At 36.1% G+C, this 22,004-nt stretch overlaps 1 protein-coding gene across 1 annotated transcript in view; it reads right to left on the bottom strand.

The window, feature by feature from the left end:
* The window catches only part of hhipl2 (HHIP-like 2), a 43,875-nt gene extending 30,274 nt beyond the window's left edge, over positions 1–13,601 (bottom strand). The window contains exons 1-2 of the mRNA XM_030127067.1: positions 13,329–13,601; positions 7,463–8,115 (exon numbers count right to left, since the gene is read on the bottom strand). Coding sequence (XP_029982927.1) covers positions 7,463–8,115; positions 13,329–13,601 — 926 coding nt within the window. The remainder of the gene's footprint in view (positions 1–7,462; positions 8,116–13,328) is intronic.
* Between the last annotated feature and the right edge of the window lie 8,403 nt (positions 13,602–22,004).

The following is a 22,004-nucleotide window of genomic DNA, read 5'->3' as shown; positions in this document are numbered from 1 at the left end:
ATTATTTTTTAGTCAGTGATTATGGCACACAAAGGGTTAACAGTCGGTCTCTGGTAGAAGTCCCGCCTCAAAACCTATATATCGCTGTCCGATTGGCTCTTTGGTTTTGCTAACATACATGTGATTGCTCGTCCCCGCTGTCACTCCATCTACTTGTAAAAGGAACCTGCTAGTTGGACCACTAATATAAGCTGTCAGCATGTTTGCATTTGTTCTGTCTGGGTCACGTCAGCTAAACAGATTTGAATATCAGCGGTGTTATTTACATGTACATTTGTACATGTGTGTGTTTGCATGTGCGCACGCGCCCATGCATGTGTGCTTGGTAATTAGGATGTAAAGGATGTCAAAAAAAGAAAACTGGGCAGAAGACCCTTCTTTAGGAGTCAAAGTGTAAGTTAGTTCAAGGGTTTAGAACTGTAGAGGCTCCACACAGATACTGAATAACAGACACTATTTAATACCAAACAGATTTTAAAAGTTATTTTTACTGATTATTTTCATATATTTGTGTGGACGAGAGCAACTGTTTAAAAACACAAATAAAGAAAATTTGTGGGGAAAATACAGTAAAACCTCAGAATCTAGATGCTCATGTGATTTTATTTCTATTTTTGGAGAATAAATTACATGTAATAATTGAAAATAAAAGCCTTTTTTGCTCAGGCAATAACTGGACCATTAAACTGTATGAACAGTGGATCCAGAATCTGATCATATGTCATGAATTAACATATTTATGTCAGGAGACAGACAGTAGAGAGGAGGGAGGAGGAAGAGGAGGAGGGGAAGGAGGAGGAAGAGGAGGAGAAGAAGGAGGAGGTAGAGGAGGAGAATAAGGAGGAGGAGGAAGAGAAGGAGGAGGAAGAGGAGGAGAAGAAGGAGGAGGTAGAGGAGGAGAATAAGGAGGAGGAGAAGGAGGAGGAAGAGGAGGAGAAGAAGGAGGAGGTAGAGGAGGAGGTTGAGGAGGAGGAGAAGGAGGAGGTAGAGAAGGAAAAGAAGGAGGAGGAGAAGGAGGAGGTAGAGGAGGAGGAGGAGGAGGAGGAAAAAGGAGGAGGTAGAGGAGGAGGAGAAGGAGGAGGTAGAGGAGGAGAAGAAGGAGGTAGAGGAGGAGAAGAAGGAGGAGGTAGAGGAGGAGAAGAAGGAGGAGGTAGAGGAGGAGAAGAAGGAGGAGGTAGAGGAGGAGGAGATGGAGGAGGTAGAGGAGGAGAAGAAGGAGGAGGTAGAGGAGGAGAAGGAGGAGAGTCAGGAGGTTCCCAGGTGAGGTTCATTTATAATTCATACTTTAGTCATGAGACTAACTTTGCAGAACGCATTAAATTCTTGTATTGTCTTAAATATTCAGATAAACTTTCTAAACGTGTCAGTTACTGATTTTTTTCTCTGACTGTGTTTGTTTACTTGTTTGATCAGCTCCACATGATGTGAAATTATGATCGCAAATGCACAAAAACCTCAACTTTCAGGAGTGCTGTGTTGGAGCGCTCTTGTGTCCACACTAATGTCCAAATCCAACCTGCCTCCTCTGATTTACAGCCTGACAGTTTTTCAGGAATTCGACTCCTGTTCAGATGCTTTTAATTTTTTTTTTTCCAGTGTCATCAATAAAGCTGGTAATTCGGTTTATTTACTTCTTCCAGAGGAGTTCTGTGCATCTGTCAGTGTCTGTCTACAGGATTACACATAAAGGTCAGCTCCAGATTTCATGACGTGGCCCAAGAATGAACCTGTTAAAACATGGAGTCGCTCCATGAAACCACCAGTGGTTGGACGGTGGTTGAACCGCAGATGTGACCTTTTACCACACTAACTGTGGGTCAAACTAACCAGAAACACCAGAGGAAAACATCACTTATAATTTCTGGTTTGTTTACGGTTTAATAAAACTGAGGAATGAGACGTAGAGTGGACTGGACTACTGGATGTGGATCTGCCAAAACCTACCGAACAAATGAAAAGGCCTTGGACTCGCTGACAAACACAGTGTGGTTCACAAACATCTCAATCATTTCAACTGCTGTGTGTTTTAGTCATGAAAAAAAAAGAAAAATCCTCTGAAAAAGTCATGTGACATCTTTTGTTTGCCAGAGTTTTGGCAGGAAATTAGCTCCATATGTTTTGGATTTGGCCGACGTGTCACTGAAACAGGAATGTGTATTTTTCTGTTCATTTGATTGATTTATTTTACTCATAAATCTGCATATTTTCACATTGCAAAGCTGGAAAAAATAAATTACAACGTGTGTCCTTGAAGGTTTTGGCGGACCCTGATGTGGTTCACTATGTTAACCCATAAAGACCCAAACCGCCACTGGAGACCAGAACCACCTGCAGATATAACAGGTTTAGGAACTTCTGAACCACTAAACCCATCAAAACGTTGAAATAATTGGTGTAAAATACAGTTCGTCATCTTTTCATGGTCATCAGATAAGACCCATTTGGACGTTCAGAAGCTCCATAGTTACTGTGGAAACACCTTCATCTATTCAATGACAGTGGATGGACACTGGATTTATGTCTTTGAGTACCTAGAAATGTGATATATAAAACCAATGTATTATTATTGTTATTATTATGTTCAGTTAATGATAGATTTTACTGAAAAAGTCACTTTTTCTTCAGTTTTCTCTCTTTTTGATATAATAACCCTCAACTTCACTCTTTTTTTTAATGGACATCTACATGATTAGTAAATTAAATGTAGAAAAATACCTGATTTTCACTGAAAAAACACAACATACAGAAGATAATATTACAATAAATGGTGATAAATCAATTAAAGAGGGATAAATATGGAAGAGAAATGTATTTGGGAACGGCCACAAAATAATAAATAATGTGGAAAAAAAAAACAAGCAAAAATATGCTAAAATAAAGTAAAAAAGAATAAAATAGCCAACAAAGTGAACAAAAACTGCCCAATAAATGAATACAAATTAGTAATAAATCAAACAAAACAATAACTAACTTTAACCCTCTGGTATCCCATCCAGCAAGGTCCTTACTAAGCACCAAGTGTGCGTTTTTAGCACACTTGTGCAATAATGTCAAAAAAAATTTTCATACAGTTTGTTTTTAATTCTTTTACACTTTTTTTCTATTTCAACAACTTGAGCCGTAAATAAAAATACCAAATACTCAATAATTGTCACATTTTTTAACCCTTTAAATGCCGTGTTTGTAATGTAAACAAACCATTTTTTGGATGCAAAAAACACAAAAAATTAATTTTTTTCAATGTACTACATAAAAACTGGATCACATATTATTTGATTTTTGCATCCTGGCATATGTCAATGATTAACTCCAACATTGGTTAATTTGCATTATTATTTTTGGCACTAGGTCAAATGTTCAAAAATACTAGCATCTGTCACCAAGTGTGCGTAAAATGCACACCTATAAATCACACTATTAAGTATTATATATTAATTTATTTTTCTGCTCTAATTTGATTTTATTTTTGTAACTCAAGGTCAGCCCTAATCATACATATCAAATAATCATTCACTTTAGATTTTTTTTTTAACCCTTTAAATGATCTCTTTTCATCATGATGTCACTACATTTTTTGATGCAAAAAACACAAAATATGTTTTTGTTTTTTGTTTTTTTTCTTTCAAAATACTACAAAAAAATTGGATTCCATATTATTTTATTTTTGCAGCCTGGCATATGTCAATGATTAACAGCAACATTAACAACGTTAATAAATTAATTTAGACCCTCACCTCTCAAATGAAGCCCAGTTATCAGTAAAAGCAGGATTTATGCCTTAATGGCTGTCGGATCAAAAACAGTGGTTATAATGGAAGGAATAGTGCGTTTTAGGCACACTTGGGAGACAGATGCTAGTCTTGTAATTTTCTTTTGTTTACAATGTGCAAATTTTAGTTGGTGGCCAGAATTTTAAAGATCATGCACAAATGAACAACTTTTGAATTCTAACCTTATTTAAATTGTGAAAAATAATATGAAGTTTTTTAACATGAAGTGCAAAGTGTGCCTAAAAAGCGCACCCGGATACCGGAGGGTTAACAAATAAGCCACAAACTGTACTAGGCTCTGTAGTTACCGTGGAAACACTGTCATCTTCTCCAACATTGATCCCCCAGTAAAACCCATGCAGCTGGATCAGTGAGAGTGGATGGACACACTGGGTTCAATTATTAATATTTTCACTGAAAAAGTCACTTTTTCTTCAGTTTTCTCTGTTTCTAATATAATAACTCTCAACTTTAATCTGAGTTTTTATGAACATCTACATGATCAATGAATTAATTGTAGGAAAATACCAGATTTATACTGAAAAAACACAAAATTCAGAAGATAATATTATAATGAGTGATGATAAATCACTTAAATGTGCAGTAGACTTTTGTGACCAATCTTTCATCTCATGTGTCAAACCTCAGTCATATCCTCAGTGTCATGAATCTGTCAGTCTGTCTGTCAGTACTCACCTGAACCTCTTCCCTCACAGTGAACAGTTTCTTAGTGCCATCCACCAGAAACAGTCCATGTGTTTACAAACAAAGCCGGGAGGGAACTCGGGCATCTGAGGAATTTTGTTGCGACTTGCATTTTGGGAAACAGAGGTTTGCACAGCCACCTGACAGCGGCAGTGGCAGTGCAGCCATATGGTATTATATGGATGAAACAAACACGACGCGGAAACGGCTGAAAGAATATGCACAGAGGGAAGGAGCTCCTGCCGTTTCCACATCGTGTCTGTAGCTGCTGCCGCTGTCAGGTGGCTGTGCGAACCTCCATTTCTCAAAATGCACGTCTCAACAAAATTCCTCAGATGCCTGAGTTCCTTCCCAGCTCTGTTTGTAAACACATGGACTGTTTCTGGTGGATGGAACTAAGAAACTGTTCACTGTGAGGGAAGAGGTTCAGGTGAGTACTGACAGACAGACTGACAGATTCATGACACTGAGGATATGACTGAGGATGGACAGAGCTGATGAAAAAATGGTCATGAAAGTCTCCCACACCTTTAAAAAAAAGTTAAATATAGAGAAAACTATATTTTGGAACTGCCACCAAAGTAGCACTGGGTCTTTACGGGTCAAACCCAGAACATGTTCACGCAAGATGAGGTGCAATTAGGCTACGTTCAGACTGCAACTAAATGTGGCACAAATCCGATTTTTTTCTCCATCTGTGGCCTGTATCTGATCTGTTAAAGACCGTTTGAACAGCACTAATCCGATTTTTTTCAAATCCGACCCAGACCACTTTCATATGTGGTCCTAAATCTGATACGTATCCCATATTTTGCAATATGACTTCAGTCTGAATGGCCAGGTCGCATTTATCCAAACTTTTATGTCCTTGAAATGCGACAAATGTCACAATTCTGCGTCCCAGGAGGAGCAGGAAAAACATATTTACTTCTGTAAACACTATGGGCCAGATCTACTAAGATCATAACTTGCTTGTGCAATCCAGAATTTTTGCGTGTGGGGTGTGACCACAGTTTGTGGGTGATTTCCTCAGATTGTCTGAGCAAATTACAACAGGTGTGAAGTCTTGCAGACCACCCTATTTAAATGAGGGTTTTGTGTGCACTACTGGAGACAGTACACTGTTAAAACTGCTGTGGAATACACCAGCACTGATGGGAACTGTGACTGAATGATCCAGATGCACAGAAATGTGACGTTGGAGTAGTTGTAGAAGGTATTGCATGACGCATTCATTCATTTATATTTTTACGTGTACACGCACGCATGGGGTGGGGGGGGGTGGGGTTCAGCTGGATTGAATGACTGTCATGCGTACATAATTTTGTCACACTGTAGCTGAATGTCAGAGCGTATTTTTAATCACAATCATCAGGAGTGGAAGAGTTCTGTAAAGTGTGTGTGTGTGTGTGTGTGTGTGTGTGTGTGGTGGGGGGGGCATGTGTCTCAATTATTTTTTCTTCTGTTATTCCAATAATGTTCACACGACAGTGAAAAATGCGTTCTCTGCATCTGGTTTCATCATTTCTTTGTCTGCTAACCACTTCCATGTGTGTGTAATTACACATCCAACCCGTTTGCTCCTTTTCAGACGTGTTAAATATAGACACAGTTTCTATCAGCAAAATTGCTTTTGGGTTTCATAAATCACTTTGCGTGTGCTAAATTAATACATTTACATTTTCTCCTCCCAGCACACGCACAACTGTGTGTAAACGCCCACAATTGCATATTCATTGTGCCAAACGTACTAACTGGATGTAGACGTGGTTTTTTGTACCTTTGAAAGACACAACCCTTGGTGTGCACTGTTAGGAAATCAGTTTGTACATTTTTCTGCGTGTGCGATGAGTTTGCACACGTTTTAATACACGCAAACCTTTGATAGATCAGGCCCAGTGTGTGTGTCTGCGTGGTCACGTATTCCATCAGGACCTCTTTAGGCCATGTGGGTCACTTCAGGGTCACATTCAGTTCATACTCAAAACTGATAAAAGTCACATTTAATGTGGAATATGAACGAGCACACACAAAAAAAACGGATTTCACCGAAACATCCGAGACCTGCGGTGTGAACGGAGCCTTAGAGTCTTCAGTCATACTTGATAGTGGCAGATCCATCCATTATCAGACAAACTTTGAAGTTATGTAACATCACTATCGGGCGGAAACCTCTTATTTCCAATACAGTTATTTTTAACCCTTTCATGCACAGTGGTCCTTACAGTGGACAGTTGTTCTCCAGCTGTTCTCTTGTATATTCATGGGTTTTGTTGTTTTAGTTCCATATCAGCCAACACAGTGCCCATACACTGACATTCATACAATTATTGTAACTTTGCTGTTCTTCATAAACCTGATCTGCAGTGACATGTTTTGAAGTAAATCAATGGCTAATTGTTATTAGACTGTAATTAACAGTTTAATTAAACAAAAAGGGTTTTTTGTGCAAATTATCATCATGAGGTGAGTAATAACTAGTATGAGGGTATGTTCAAATGTGAGAAAACATCAGATTAGCTGCATTAAAAATGTTTTTTTTCTCATAGATTTCACACAGTTTATCACTTTCTGGTGATGGGTTTTAAATATGTGTTTCTTTGTTTCAATAATTAAATGCATGGTTTCCAGCTGAGCGGACATTTTTGTAACGCCATAAAAATAGGTTCATAAAAAAATTTCAAGTCCATTGTTTTTTCATGCCTAAACATGAATAAAATCACTCAAGAAAAAAAAATTGACTTAAGTTCTCCTAATTTATGCATGACAGGGTTAAGGAAAATGAAAAACCTATGTATATAGTAAATAAGTGAATGGAGTTCAGAGATGTAGCCATTTTCAACACTTGTCATTGGTTAAATCTTTCTAAAACTGTCAGACCAACATGAAGACTGAACAACAGAATCATTTTATGACCAAAAAAAACCCCAAAAAACAATGGACTTACGAGGTTTCTACCTGACAACACCGATAAAATGAAGTCGTACCTCTCTGAATACGGATCCGCCACGTTCATGTCGTAGGCCGACACCTTCATCTCGCTGATCCTCACCTTCTCCACCTGACTGTTCACCTGGATGGAGTAGTAGATGAAGAAGCGTCCGTTGTGGCGGTACTGTGGGTGGAAGGCCATGCCCAGGAAGCCCCTCTCGTCCCCCAGCCAGGGCGTGGTCATCACCTCCCCGCTGACGTCCAGGAAGGGTCGTTCCAGCCGGCTGCCGTCGCGCAGGTACACCCACACGAAGCCCACCTGCTCTGCGATGAACATGCGGTGGGTGTGGTCGGCGCTGTGCAGCATCAGCACGGGGTTCCTCAGGTTGTTGGCCACCTCCGTCAGGCACAGCTGGAGGCAGCCCCCGGGGTCCTCCGCCACCCGGCCCAGCTTACCGTTGAGGTCGGAGGTCTTCAGGACGTTGGGGTAGCAGTAGTCCTGGTCCGACAGGTCCACCATGCTGCAGAAGGTGGACATGTCCCTGTCGCAGGTGTCCTGCAGAAGCCGGTTGTCCGTTAAATACTTCAGCACATGACGACATTTACTGTGAAACTCTGAGCAGAAGTTCAAGCAGAGGCCGGGCAGTTCTCGGACTGGGGTGTAGGGGTCTTCAGCATCATACAGGTGGGCGGCGTAAGGAGAGCACTCCTGCAGAACACACAGCAGTAGAGGTGGGGATCAGCAAGAATGTAGAGATACCATACAAATCACAATACTACACTGTAAAAAAAAATCTGTAATTTAACTAGAGCTGCAACCGATTAATCGACTTAAAGTGACCCAAACAAATCCTTCCACCACAAGTCTCCTGAATCAAAGCTTTGTTTCCTTCATTTCTCTGCTGTTAAACATTGGTTCCACTGTTGTGTTTCACACGGACGCTTATTGTGACGCACACAGAAGCTTCATTTCAGGAAAACTGCAATAGAATATTTCCCTTCAATCAATTTGAGTCGATTAATCAAATCGGGACTTTTTGCATTGACTTCAAGCACCTAGTCAATTCATTGGTTGCAGTTCTAAATTTAAACAGAATTTTTACTGTTTATTTTACAGATTTTTCCTGTATTTTTAAGATACAGGAAAATATCAATGAAATGACAAAACTAGACTGTGATTTTACATGTCAAATGTAAAATAACACAAAAAACTGGAACTGAATAACCATAAAATTTCATTTTTTTAAAAAGAATTTTTTTGTATTTTCACAGAAAAAAACAGTTTAAATACATTTGCAAATGTAACGTAATTTCACAAATCTTTCTTTTCTATTCATGAGATTAAACTATTACTTTAGAGTTTAATACTGTAAAATAAATGAAAAAATAAATAAAACGAGATAAAATTACTGACAATTAACTGTTAAAGACGTATTTGTTCTGTAAGTTTAATAAGACTTGTTTGTTAGTTGACAAATATCTTGTGTAATTACAGGAGGTTTCACAACAAAAATGTTAAATAAATGTATTTTTGTGAATGTATAACATGTATAAGCACTGATAAACTGTCCAAATACAGTTTTTATCAGTGGATTGTACAACTTAGTCTCATTGAAAATTATATATATATATATATATATATATATATATATATATATATATATATATGTATGTATGTATGTATGTATGTATGTATAGGTAATTTGATTGTTTTACTACATGTAAATATTCTTTATTAAACATTAAAAAGTAAAAAAAATATGCAAAATTAAAATAAAGTTAGGGCAAAAAACTGTACTTTAATTATGGAAAATTACCGTATATTTATGAGATGGTTATTTTCTGTTATTTAACAGTATTTTTTCAGCACCCCTGCTGTAGGAATATTACAGTGTTTTTTTTACGTTTTTTTTTTTTTTTTTTTTTTTTACAGTGTAGGATCACGATACGATATATCACGATATATCATGATACTGTTAAAAAGGCAATTTTTTGTTTGTTTCTTTTTTAAAAATGATTACTTCCTTGAAGAGTTGAATTACACCAGAAATATGCACGAATACTAAACACATTTTTATTTGATCACAACAGGATCCCTGGTGGATTATCGTCCCACTACAGCCAGTGGAGAGGCTTTTTTTTTTTTGTTGCCTTTTTCAATATGGCCGCTAACATTTAATCATCCAACACATATTTTGTAGGAAAGTCTTTGGTATTTTTCAATAAGTTACATTAAGAAGAACACTTTTATTGTTTTTATATTATTATTATATTGTTATTGTTATTGTTATTATGAAATGTTCTATTATATAGAACATATTTTATACACCTTCATGGTACCCAAAGTGCTTTACAAATCCACCAGGTCTGGCTGGGAGCCATTTAGGGTTCAGTGTCTTGTATGGACACTTCCACATGTGAACAGTTGGAGCCAGGATTCGAACCGCCAACCCTGCTCTACTCACTCTACATGTTAATTTACTTTAATTTGTTTAAAATGTTAAATGTTTATTTTTTTATTACTTTTTTGTTTAAAAAAAAAAAAACAAAAAACAAAAAACTAATAGGCTGTTATTTCAATATTGTGGTCTTGTAATTTAAATGGCACCACATTGTTTTTCAATGTAAAGTTTTATTTTCTCAAAACAATAAAAATGCAGAATTTCTACATACAGTTTGGTTTGGTTAACATACTCCTCCTGTCAAAACTACAGCTATATTTGATTTAACTGTTTACACAAAAATCTTTTTAAATACACAACCTTGTATGAAAGTGTATTACATTCATGCAAAAAAAAAAAAAACAATTTGGCTCTGTTTTTCCGAATTAACAAGATACTGTTTTCTGAAAAAATTTAAATTCGGCTCTGTTTTTCCGAATTAATGAGATAATTATCTTGTAAAAACAGAGCCGAATTTTTTATTTTTTCAGAAAACAGTATCTTATTAATTTGGAAAAACAAAGCCGATTTCTTTTTTACTTATTTTTTCTTGTAATTACGAGATAATTATCTCATTAATTCGGTAAAACAGAGCTGATTTTTTTTTTGTGTGTGTGAATGCAATACTCTTCCGTATGATTGTATTTTCACTTACAGTTTATTTTATGTTGCAATTTTACAACTTTTTGGTGTTAATTCTACGGTCATTTTTTTTTACAGTGCAGCTTTAAGGATGTTTCTGAAACATGAGCTGTCAAGTTGTGTCAGAGGACTGGACTAAAATCATTCAGTTCTCGGCAATGATTATGTGAATAAGAGGAGGTCACAAAATACCATAATCAATAAATGTCGTATACTTATTGAATTGGGCTCCTGTTATTAGGGCTGTAAGAAAACATTGGTTCTGCAATATATCGCAATATTTCAATTCACAATACTGTAACAATATTAAAAAGTACTGTAACGGTATTTTGATGTATTTAGTCAAATGCAGATATTATGGAGGTTTGTTTTTGTTTTTTTTGTTTTTCTTGTTTGTTTGTATTTTATTTATTATTATTCAACACTTTTATTAAATAATGTTAGTTCCTTTGTTGGGATTGCATATAAATAATGTTCTGATGTTGGTTATGAACTATTAGAATCTGAACATTTGAACAGGATCTGAAACTGTAATGTCTGTAAAACAGAATTTAAGTTTTGACATAGAAAAATTTTGTGATATAGCATTAGATTCTGTTGTGAGCAAATAAAAATGTGTTTCGTATTTGTGCAGATTTCTGGTGTAATTCAATTCTTCAAGGAAATAACCATTTTTTAAAAAGAAACAAACAAAATATTGCCTTTATAACAGTATCATGATATATCATGATACATCGTGTCATGATCCTACTATTCTGATTTGTATCATATCATCAGACTCTTGCCAATACACAGCCCTACCCATTATTTAGTTTTATCATAATTTTGTTCAAATTTATGAAGGAAAAGAAAAAAAAACAACTAAGTGTTCACCAACTGTTAAGCACCACAGTATTTCCCTGCTTCTTTATTCGTAAAACAAACTAATGATTAAGTGAATTAAGTGAGTATTTTACAACATTACGCCTGATTTGTTTAATCAAATCTTTACTGCTGCTGTGGATATTTGTATTTTTACAGCAACGCATCATATTCTGTACGATTACTGTGTTTGCAGCAGGACAGTAGCTCTAAAAAGTCAACTTTCAGCTTTGTGATGATGCATTTTACAGAGAATCTGACAGTTCATTCAGTGAAAGAAAGAGTTTTATTTTGGCTTTTAAGGGGACATTGGACTCCCCATCCCTTGGGTTATCATCATTTGGAGATTTGGAGAAACTGTAAATGGAACCAAAGCTGGAAAAAGGGAAATATTTTCCTCTGAGATGAAGAGGAGGAGAGGGATAAATCTGCTGGAAATACAGGAAAACTACTTACCTGCATTCCATAGTGTTGAAGAGTGTCCTATCATACACACTGTAGCCCATAAAGCTGGAATAATGTAGTTTTCAGACACATTCCATTGACACCAGGTGCAATGATCACAAACAATGGATAAGATAAGATAAGATAAGATAAGATAAGATAAGATAAGATAAGATAAGATAAGATAAGATAAGATAGAACTTTATTCATCTTGAAGGGAAATCTTGTGCACAAAAGGCTGCTGATATGTGAAAACTGATGAGATAAAATAACAATTACCCAATTAAGAGTTACACATTATCTATCAAGAATAAAGTTAACTTCATAGAATTATTCCTTAAGTCATATTTTTGGCTAAACTGTGACGTGTGTAACTTTACTCTCCTAACACTGCTGTTTCATTTCATGCGGATTTAACAATTTGGCCCAAAATATGACTTGATATAAGGCTAAGAATAAATAACTATGTCACAATCATTTCATGTGGAAAGATAAAACATATTTTGTCATAAATTTATGGGGAACAGTGCAGGGCTTTTATCTTCATGATGTGTTTTATGTCTGACTTTGTCTTGGATCATATGATCTAAACCACTTCCATAAAACTTCACTATAGCGCCCTGCACTGGAAGAGAGAAAATCCTACCAAGTGTATTTTTATCATTTCTGGTCCAAATATCTCATTGCACTTAAAATAAGACATAATCACCTAAAGAGGAACTTTTCAATGAGATAGATTGAGGCAGAGTGAGGCAGAATTTTTTTTTTTTTTTTGCTCGAATTAAGCAAAAATAAATAAATAAATAAAAAAATTTAAAAAAAAAACTTGAATTAAGCAAAAAAAAAAACAACCTTGAATTAAGCAAAAAAAAAAATCTTGAATTAAGCAAAACAAAAAATCTTGAATTAAACAAAAAACATCTTAAATTAAGCAAAAAAAAAAAAAAAAATCTTAAATTTTGCAAAAAAAATCTTGAATTAAGCAAAAAACAATCTCGAATTAAGATTAAAAAAACTTGAATTAAGCAAAAAAATCTTAAATTTAGCCAAAAAAAATAAAATAAAATAAAATCTAGAATTAAGCAAAACATCTTGAATTAAGCACAAAACAATCTCAAATTAAGATTAAAAAAAAACTTGAATTAAGCAAAAAATTCTTGAATTAAGCAAAAAAAAAAAAAAAAAAAAAAATTAATTAAGCTCCCCCCCCCCCAAAAAAAAAAAAACAAACAAACAAACAAAAAATTTAAAAAAAAATTAAAAAATCTTGAACTGAGAAAAAAAAAATCTGCCGATGGAACCAGTGAAATTATCTTGGTAAGATTTGTTGAAATCAGGTTTTCCAGATCTATTGTCTAAAAAAAGTTCTTAAATCTGACTGAAAAGTTCCTCCTTAGGTGATCCTGTCTGATTTGAAGTGTGATGAAATACTTGGATTAGAAATGAGACAAATACACGTGGTCAGATTTAGACTTTTGCAGTGTTTAAAGCTTAAACCCGTCCAGCTCATCCTGTAGACAGTAGACTTGTGTACCTGACACATGATTTCCTTCAGAGTATCTGCACACAGCTCCTGACCCTGCGCCTCCAGCAGGTCAATAATGTCCCAGTATCTCTCGGCGATGGTGTTGTCCGTCCTCTGGTCGCAGCAGCCGAAGTCCTGGTACTGCGTGCAGAACTCCAGGTGCCACGGAGGCTGAAACGGCGGCTCGAAGTCCAGGCATTGTGGATGCGCCGACACCGGCTTCAGAATGAGGAGCGCAACGGCCGAGAAGACCGGGATGAGCTCCAGGAGGGTCCTCTTCATGGATGAGCCCGGTTCTGCGGCCGTGCGTAAAAGCGCGCGCATTTGGAGCGCACCATCCCGAGGACCTGTCATTGTTCCCGTCTGCGCTCGGAGTCCTTCAGCTGGTTATGTAGGTGCCAAACTGAGACACCCCCCCTCCCCACCCACCCCTTGGAGCTCCGTCTCCAGCCAAGTCCATTAAAGCCAAACGGATGCGTAATGACCGTGAGATTAATTAGATATGTGTGTGTTTGTGTGTGTTTTTTCTTCTTCTGCGGTTTGTTTGTTTCGCCCTGGTGGTGGATTTGGCAGAAAAGAAAAAGCCCACAGAGGAACCTTCAAGGCCACGCGCTTTCAAGCACGCACCCGCAGACAAACCCAGTGTTAGGGCATGCCAACATCATAGGCCACCAGGACCCAAACTGTAATTATGGCTCCCATCCACGTCCCTCCAGGCGGCCCCGCTGTTTGTGCAACATCCGACGGATCCGCTGTCCCGGCATGTCAACGCTCATTTGAATACACACGGTGAAGAGCGTCTGTCATCATGTGCACCGGAGCCAATGAGCAAAACATGGAAGCAGACACAGCTCCATTAAAAACCTCTGCCTCCACTTCTCAAACCATAATTGGTGCGTTTTGCTCTGGTGGAATGTTCTGCTTCAGTTACTGTACTTACATGTGAGCCCCTTGAACTTATAAAAGGGGGGATTATTTACGACAGTTATCATCATCTTACTGTACATTTTCATTTGTCTCGAGGCTTTATTTTGTTTTCATTCTCAGCTGAAACACAAAATGTCCCCTTGTTTTACTTTGTTTTGGATGTTGTGTGTTTATCTTAGGCTTACATTCCTGATGTACTTTATCAACTAATGCTTTTCTTTCCCTGTGTTATTTGTGTCAAGTATTTTTTTTTTTAACTCATTTTAAGTTGTACATTAATTTATTTCTGTAAAATTGCAGGAGTTGAAGTTGCTATAATATGGAAGAGGATTAGGGCCACTGGAAAAAAAACAACAACAAAAAAAACAAAAAAACATTATGGTCCAGTATGCTCATTTTTCATTATTATTATGAGAAAAAATAGGACCAATGGCCCTGTAGCTTACCAGCCAAATTAAAAGTGTGTGTATTTATTATATTACAGAAGTAGCCCATGTTTTGGTCATATTCCAATCAGATCTGTAAAAAATTCAAATTCCAACTTGATATCATTGATACTTACTGATTTATTGGATCAATCCACTTCCTATCTCTTATAATAGGAAAATTTGTCAAAGTCGCACCAAATCCAGAATCAGATCCAGATCCAAATAATTTCACTAAGTTTTTTTGACATCATCATAAAGAAGCTGTATACCAAGTTTGAAGTCAATCGGAATTGTAGTTTTGGAGAAGAAGACGATTGAAAGTTTTGTAACAGACGACAGACGACAGCAACAGACGACGCATGACAACAATCGCTTACGGCCTGTCAGCCAGTAAGATAAAAAGTCACAATTCTGAGACTAAAGCCAGAATTCTGAGAAAATAGTCAGAATTCTGAGGAAAAAGTCAGAATTTGAGAAAAAAAAGTCAGAACTCTGAGTTCTTGAACTTATAAAGGGGTGATTATTTTCGACAGTTATCATCATCTTACTGTACATTTTCATTTGTCTTTAGGCTTTTATTTTGTTTTCATTCTTAACTGAAAAACAAAATGTCCCCTTGTTTTACTTTGTTTTTGATGTTGTGTGTTTATCTTAGGCTTACATTCCTGATGTATTTTATCAACTAATGCTTTTCTTTCCCTAATGAGCTTTTTATGCTGTTGTGTTATTTGTGTAAAGTATATATATATATTTTTTTAACTCACCTTAAGTTTTACACTAATTTATTTATGTAAAATTGCAGGAGTTGAACTCGCTATAGTATAGAAGAGGATTAGTGCACTGGAAAAAACCAAAAACGTTAAGGTCCATTATATATTTTTTTCATTATTATTATTATTATTATTTATTTATTTATTTATTTTTAAATTATTATTATTAGAAAAAAGTCAGAATTCTGAGAAATAAGTCAGAATTCTGAGAAAAAAGTTAGAATTCTGAGTTTAAAGTCAGAATTGTAAGGAAGTCAGGATTCTGAGAAACAAAGTCAAAGATTTGATTCTAATTCAGAATTCTGACTCTTTTTTTCAGAAAACTAAAAATATATATATATTGGACCTTTTTTTCCTAGTGGCCCTAATCTTCTTCCGTACTATAACCTTCACTGTGCAGCTCAAATCTCATTAATTTAACTATTTAAGAATATTTTGACACTTTCTTTAGAGCTGTGTAGCCATTGTTAGTACACAAAAACTTTCACTTTTAGATTAAAAAAAAAATACAGTAAGAAGTTTGTGAAAGGGCTTGAAATATTGCACTGCTAAATATTTTAATATCAGATAGTATAGATAATTATCAGAATGGATGTCAAATTATTATTTGTGGGTGAAAGTTGAAGGTGGTTGTTGTTGTGGGCCATAATATTAGGACTCTGACAGTACAGTGGTATTAATGCTGATGATCTCATTCTAATGGGGCCTGTCAGTGGGTGGATCTGTTCGACACCAAATGAACATGTAGACCTCCAAGCTGATGCGTTAGAAACAGAAAAATCTTCACGAGTAGAAATCTGAACAACTTTGACAAAGAACAAATTGTGTTGAAATCACGTGGTCAGATCATCTGCAGATCCTGCTGTTCATTCCCAGTGTAAAGTGGTTAGAACCATAGGTGGAATTAAGCAGGGGGGGGGGTGTTACTCCACTAAAGTGGCAAAAAATATCAGTTTTTGGCAGGTCGGATAATTCCTCTGATCTTGAGAAAAAATGATAATACAATACAAATCAATTCACATTCTTAGTGTAAGAACAGTTTACTGTAAAACTATTTCAGACACCCCTATTATGGACTGTACCATTTTAACCACGACGGCGCTAAAATCAGCTGAACTGACTTCATCTGGTTCATTCTTCAGGGTCCTGACGTGGGTTTGTAAATGTAAGTAGCTAGCAGATGTCTAGCTTGTTGAAAATGTATTATTTTACAACCTTATTTAAGTGTTTTGTTCATTTATGGAAACAAGTTGACGTCTTTATAAGTTGAATTACTTAACATTGTTCCACTGAGGCTGGTACCGTCCATGTTAACGTTAGCTAACTTCTTAGCAAGATAAGCAAAGTCTGTTTCAGGGCTCTGCAACCTTTATTATCAAAAGAGCCATTTTACCCCCTCTTCTGCCAAAAAAAAAAAAAAAAAAAGTCTGTAGCCGCAAAAAATAACAGAGCTTATAAATTTTTAAAAGTTTATAAAGGTGACGGTGTAGCTATTTCTGTTAAATCAAGATTTGATGCTTCAACCAGATGTGCAGTGTGGAATGGATTCTGGAGCGTGATTACTCTACAAGTACACAGTAAAAATAGTTCATCGTGTTTGTGATAATAATATATGAAGTACTAATACCAAAAATACCAAATTCACGAGGTACTTATTGGAAAAAAATATTTTATACATCATTGAATTTAGTCTTAAAGCCTATTTCAGATGAAAAAACTAAAACTTTTGGAGCTTGGAGGGGATTTTTTAAGTATGATTACTCCAAAAGTACACAGTAAAAGTAGTTCATAGTATTTGTGCTAATAGTATATGAAGTACTAATACCAAATATACCAAATTCATGCGGTACTTATTGGAAAAAATAATTTTATTCATCATTGAATTTAGTCTTAAAGCCCATTTCAGATGAAAAAACACACTCGTAGCTTGGAAGGGAATCTGTTGTAGGATTACCCCAAAAGTACACAGTACTCATACTCATACAGTCACTCTATGAAAAGTATCGCTATTTATGGAAATGATTCTCTTCAAAACTCAACACTTCCTCCGCAGTTCCCAGTTGTACTGTTCCATATTCTCCGTCTGGGTTCACATCCGCAAGCTCCCAGAAAACAGACAGAATTAAGTGAGTATTATACAAAGGATGGACAGAACCCTTCGTCCATATCCGTCTGCGTCTTTAACGTAAATGAACCCTTACTTTAGTTGTCTGGAAGGCACATTCGCTCCATGCAGCTCATCTACTGTAACTGTCGAATGAGTAGTGCACAAGAAAAATGCTAGCGGCTGGCTTGACCATGCAGAGGAGAATCGCGGCTGGCTTGACCGCAGTAAAGGGAGGAGCCACTACAAGGAGGATGAAGAGACGCATGAGGCTCCAGAGCCACAGGTTGCCGACCCCTGGTCTATTTAAACCCAGCTTATTACGTTTTTTTGAGGTAAAATCGATTATAATTATCCAAGGAGATAAACTCCCTTTGTTTCTGTTGTCATTTTATGGTGAATAATAAAGTACAGTCAGTGACAGTGTTGTGCAAGTTTACACTTCACATGAACTAGTTCAAAGTTCAGTTCATCCAGAATAAAATAAATTAATTCACATTCATAGTTCACCGTTTAAATTGAAAACTAGTTAACGTTCAATTCATAAGTGAAGAAAAACCAAGTATTTCTGTGCTTATCTTTCTAAATAAACCCAGTTCATATTATTGCCCATCACTACTGTCCCCAACTGTTGTGAATATTATTTACACTTGTTTTATTGATCACAGCTGAGGCAGTAAACCCATATTAGCAAGGTTTTACCTGGATCGAAAACATTCAGAATCTCACTAAAAGTCTGAACTGGTTCAAGTTCTTTAGTTGTAAATATGTGAAGTTCAGTTCATAGAAAAATAAATGAACTAGTCCATACACAACACTGATCAGTGAAACCTCTGGGGGCAACATAAAAAGAACCAGCTGGTAGGTTAGGTTAAACAGTACACCCTATTTTTTGAAATCAGTTTGTATTGTTTCTACATTCCATATTTTCTTATTTATAGTTAGATATTTGTAGCTTCACCTGAGAGCCCACATACTATTTTATTGAATTAACATTCGATTTTATTCACAGAGACACTTCAAAGAAAAGGAAAGGACACACTGACATCAGGTACTTTTTTGGTGCTAAAAGAGTAAGTAGGAAAAACTAAGATCTGCAGACAATTAGCCTACAGTAAAAGTGTTGGTGCAGTCAGGTTTAACACACTGTTCATGTGTATGAAGGAAAGTGGTGGAACAGCAGACAGAAGAGGCACAGGAGGAAAGACATGAGCAAGACATTCATCAGGAGGAGGACAGAGTGGAGGATGCTGAGCAGGTGGAGACATACGCCATGATGAGAGCAGAGAGCACAACTGTCCTTCACTTGAACACTAGTCGTGGTGGTGAGTGCAGCTATTTGTATTGATGTGGTAGTGCAGCATGATGGTCATTGTAGAGGACCAAACATAAGGACCATGACAAAGGTGGTAAATTTAGCAAAAATGATAATTTAATCAAGTTAGAAAAATGTTAACACAAGCTCCAAAAAATGTCAGTTAACAAAATGAACAAAGATGGGCCCAACTGAGGTCAACTAAACCAAACTGCAACAGATGAAAAACTGACCGAACCAGACAAAGAACCAAGGTGGGCTTAAATAGAAAGGACTAACCCAAATCAAACACAATGGGGAGGCATTACACTATGAAAGTAAACAAAACCATTAACTTAGTCAAAATAACATAAACAAATAAACATAACAAGACACAAGTTATTAACCGTGTGAAACCATTGTGATTTAAACCAAGAATTTAAACAGCTAAATTAACACAAAGAAACAAACTGTTTCCCCTCTCAGTCTTGTGGTATTAGTTCCTTCCCCCATCTTAAATGCTAGCTAAGCCCTTTTTTCTGGTCTTTTGTCTGCAGTTGAAGAACAATGTGAGTAAATAATTCAAACATAACTAATATGCATGCACCCACATTAGAATGTTTGAATAAAATACTTAAACTAAACTGTGTTATGTAATCATTAACTGTAACTTAAAAAAAACTCATGAAACAAAAACTACTAACACAAGATGGTGGTGGCAGGAGATCCACCACAGTCATATCACAGTAAAAAACAGAGTGTAAATTTAACTCTTAGAGAATTGAATTTACACTCTGTTTCATGTAACATTTGGTCCCACTCAAAATTAGAGTAAAATTTACTCTATGACTGGTGTCAAATTCATTCATTTTCTGAACCCACTTTATCCTCACTAGGGGCATGGGGGTCTCTGGAGCCTATCCCAGCTACTTATGGGTGAAGGTGGAGTTCACCCTGGACATGTAACCAGTTCATCACAAGGCTGAACATATAGAAACAAATAATCACTGTCACATTCACATCTATGGGTAATTTAGATTAACCTATCAGTGCATGTGTCTGGATGGTGGGAGGAGCCAGAGTACCCAGAGAGAACCCACGCAGACACGGGGAGAACATGCAAACTCCACACAGAAAGGTCCCAACCCCATCAGCCAGTGTTGGAATCAAACCCAGGACCTTCTTGCTGTGAGTGCTAATCCCTCCATCACCGTGCATCAGAAATCTAATTAATTAATCCCTCTTCTTCCTTATTAATCATGTGATGAGGCCTCAGATTTATCTGCGGTCTCAGGATCTACATAAATAATTTTGCCTGATACTTTAGGTTCATTTACAGATTTTCATTCCCCTTTTATCCTGTTAAAATTAAACATGTCCAAATGTGTTTCCTCTGGTGAATGAGTGTCAGATTCTTCTCCTTAATCTAAATTATTTCTTTTTAAAATCCCGTTTTATTCACTGGAAAATGAGTGCTTCTATGAAACTGAGTACATTTTGGTACCTGGCACTTTTCCAGCTTTTTAGACCCAGTAATAAAAGGTAAATGTAGACATATTTCCCTCTCAGGATGGAACTAATGATGACCTCAGAGAAATGCAAAAAAATTATACTCTTGCTCTGAGCCATCCCATAATTATTGAAGTTTTAATTGAATTGGGACAGTAAAACCTACCTAGGTGTCAGTGCATTAGATGTGAAAATATGTCTATAAATGGTCTTTTATAAACTATAAATAAAGACAATGTGTTAAATGTGTCAATCCTAGTGTTTTTTCTAATCCACACATGTGGGTTTTTCATCAGTCCCATTCCAGGTTTGGGGTGGAACCCATTGTGTCCACTGGTGTTACATACAGAACCTGCCCAGTTAAACGCATATAAATCGCAAATGATTTTACAACAGCGGTCATTTTTGTGAAACACTATGTCTTGCATAATTACTTAAATTCCCAAAATGTACCTGTGAGAGAATAAAGAGATATTCAAAAAAACTGTAGCATGTAATTTTTTTGGCCTTTTGACCGTGTTACATGTGGATTTTTGTATTATATATTAAGTAAAATTATAAGAAAATTGGGTTCTATCTGAAAAATAGTTTTTCTTTTATCTCAGTAAGTATTTATTCTAACAATAGACCCAAAGTGCTTCCAAACTTGCCTCATAACATTAGTCTACATCTGGTTTGAATTTTCAGCCCCATGTCCTGTTTTTAGGACCAGTTTCATAGAAGAACCCAAATGCATTAATCTTTAATATAAAAGTCAGTTGCATAACCACAGAATAACACATGCCCTGTATTTTTTTTATTTTGTAACAGGACCGTGAACATGGAGTGGATCTGTGTTCCATAGTTATGACACTCATTCAACATTGAACCCAAATCAGTAGAACAATAATCAATCACATAGAAAAAAATGATAAATAATCAGTTACTGCTCTTATTTGACCAGTCAACTAAGGAGGTTTTATGGCAGGTTTTAATACTACAGTTTTTACAAATGTCCAACAGAGGGTGCTAATAGTAATAATAATAATGATAGTAATAATAGTAGTAGTAATAATAAAAAATAAAAATAATAATAATAATAATAATAATAAAAATAATAATAATATGTTTCTGTATTAGTTTCTATTAACCCTGTGCTTCCTCTCAGGCTGTTACACCTGATAACAATCTGTACTTTTACCTACTGTACTTGGTTACTATATTTCTCCTCTATGGTTTTTCTAAATTACTCTCCACTGTCTGAAGGTGTCTGCTGCTCCCAAGTGGACAAATAGAATCATTGCAGATTTGTCCTTAATTTCAGTCCTATAAGAAACACTCATCTGGGATATAGAAGGTCCAGATCAGAAGATGAAACGTTTGATAAAATGCCTGAAAATCAAGTTAATTTGGTGACATAAATAAACTGTCCTGCTCCGTGTAGATGTAAATGTCCTGCATTAATATAAGGCAGATATTTAATTGAGATGCTTCTTTATGAAATGCTGAATTGATCATTTCTGTTTTGTTTCTGTTTGATTCACCTCTTCTCGTCATAACTAAAGCTCTCAGCACATCTACACTCAGTACTTCTGTCAGCAATGAATCAAACTGATAACAAAACCTGCAACAACAACGGGTTTGTGAGGAGAAACACCTCCTGTAACAACACAC

The sequence above is a fragment of the Sphaeramia orbicularis genome, chromosome 22, assembly GCF_902148855.1.
Source record: "Sphaeramia orbicularis chromosome 22, fSphaOr1.1, whole genome shotgun sequence".
NCBI classification, from domain to species: domain Eukaryota; kingdom Metazoa; phylum Chordata; class Actinopteri; order Kurtiformes; family Apogonidae; genus Sphaeramia; species Sphaeramia orbicularis.
This window is presented reverse-complemented; position numbering and strand designations above follow the sequence as displayed.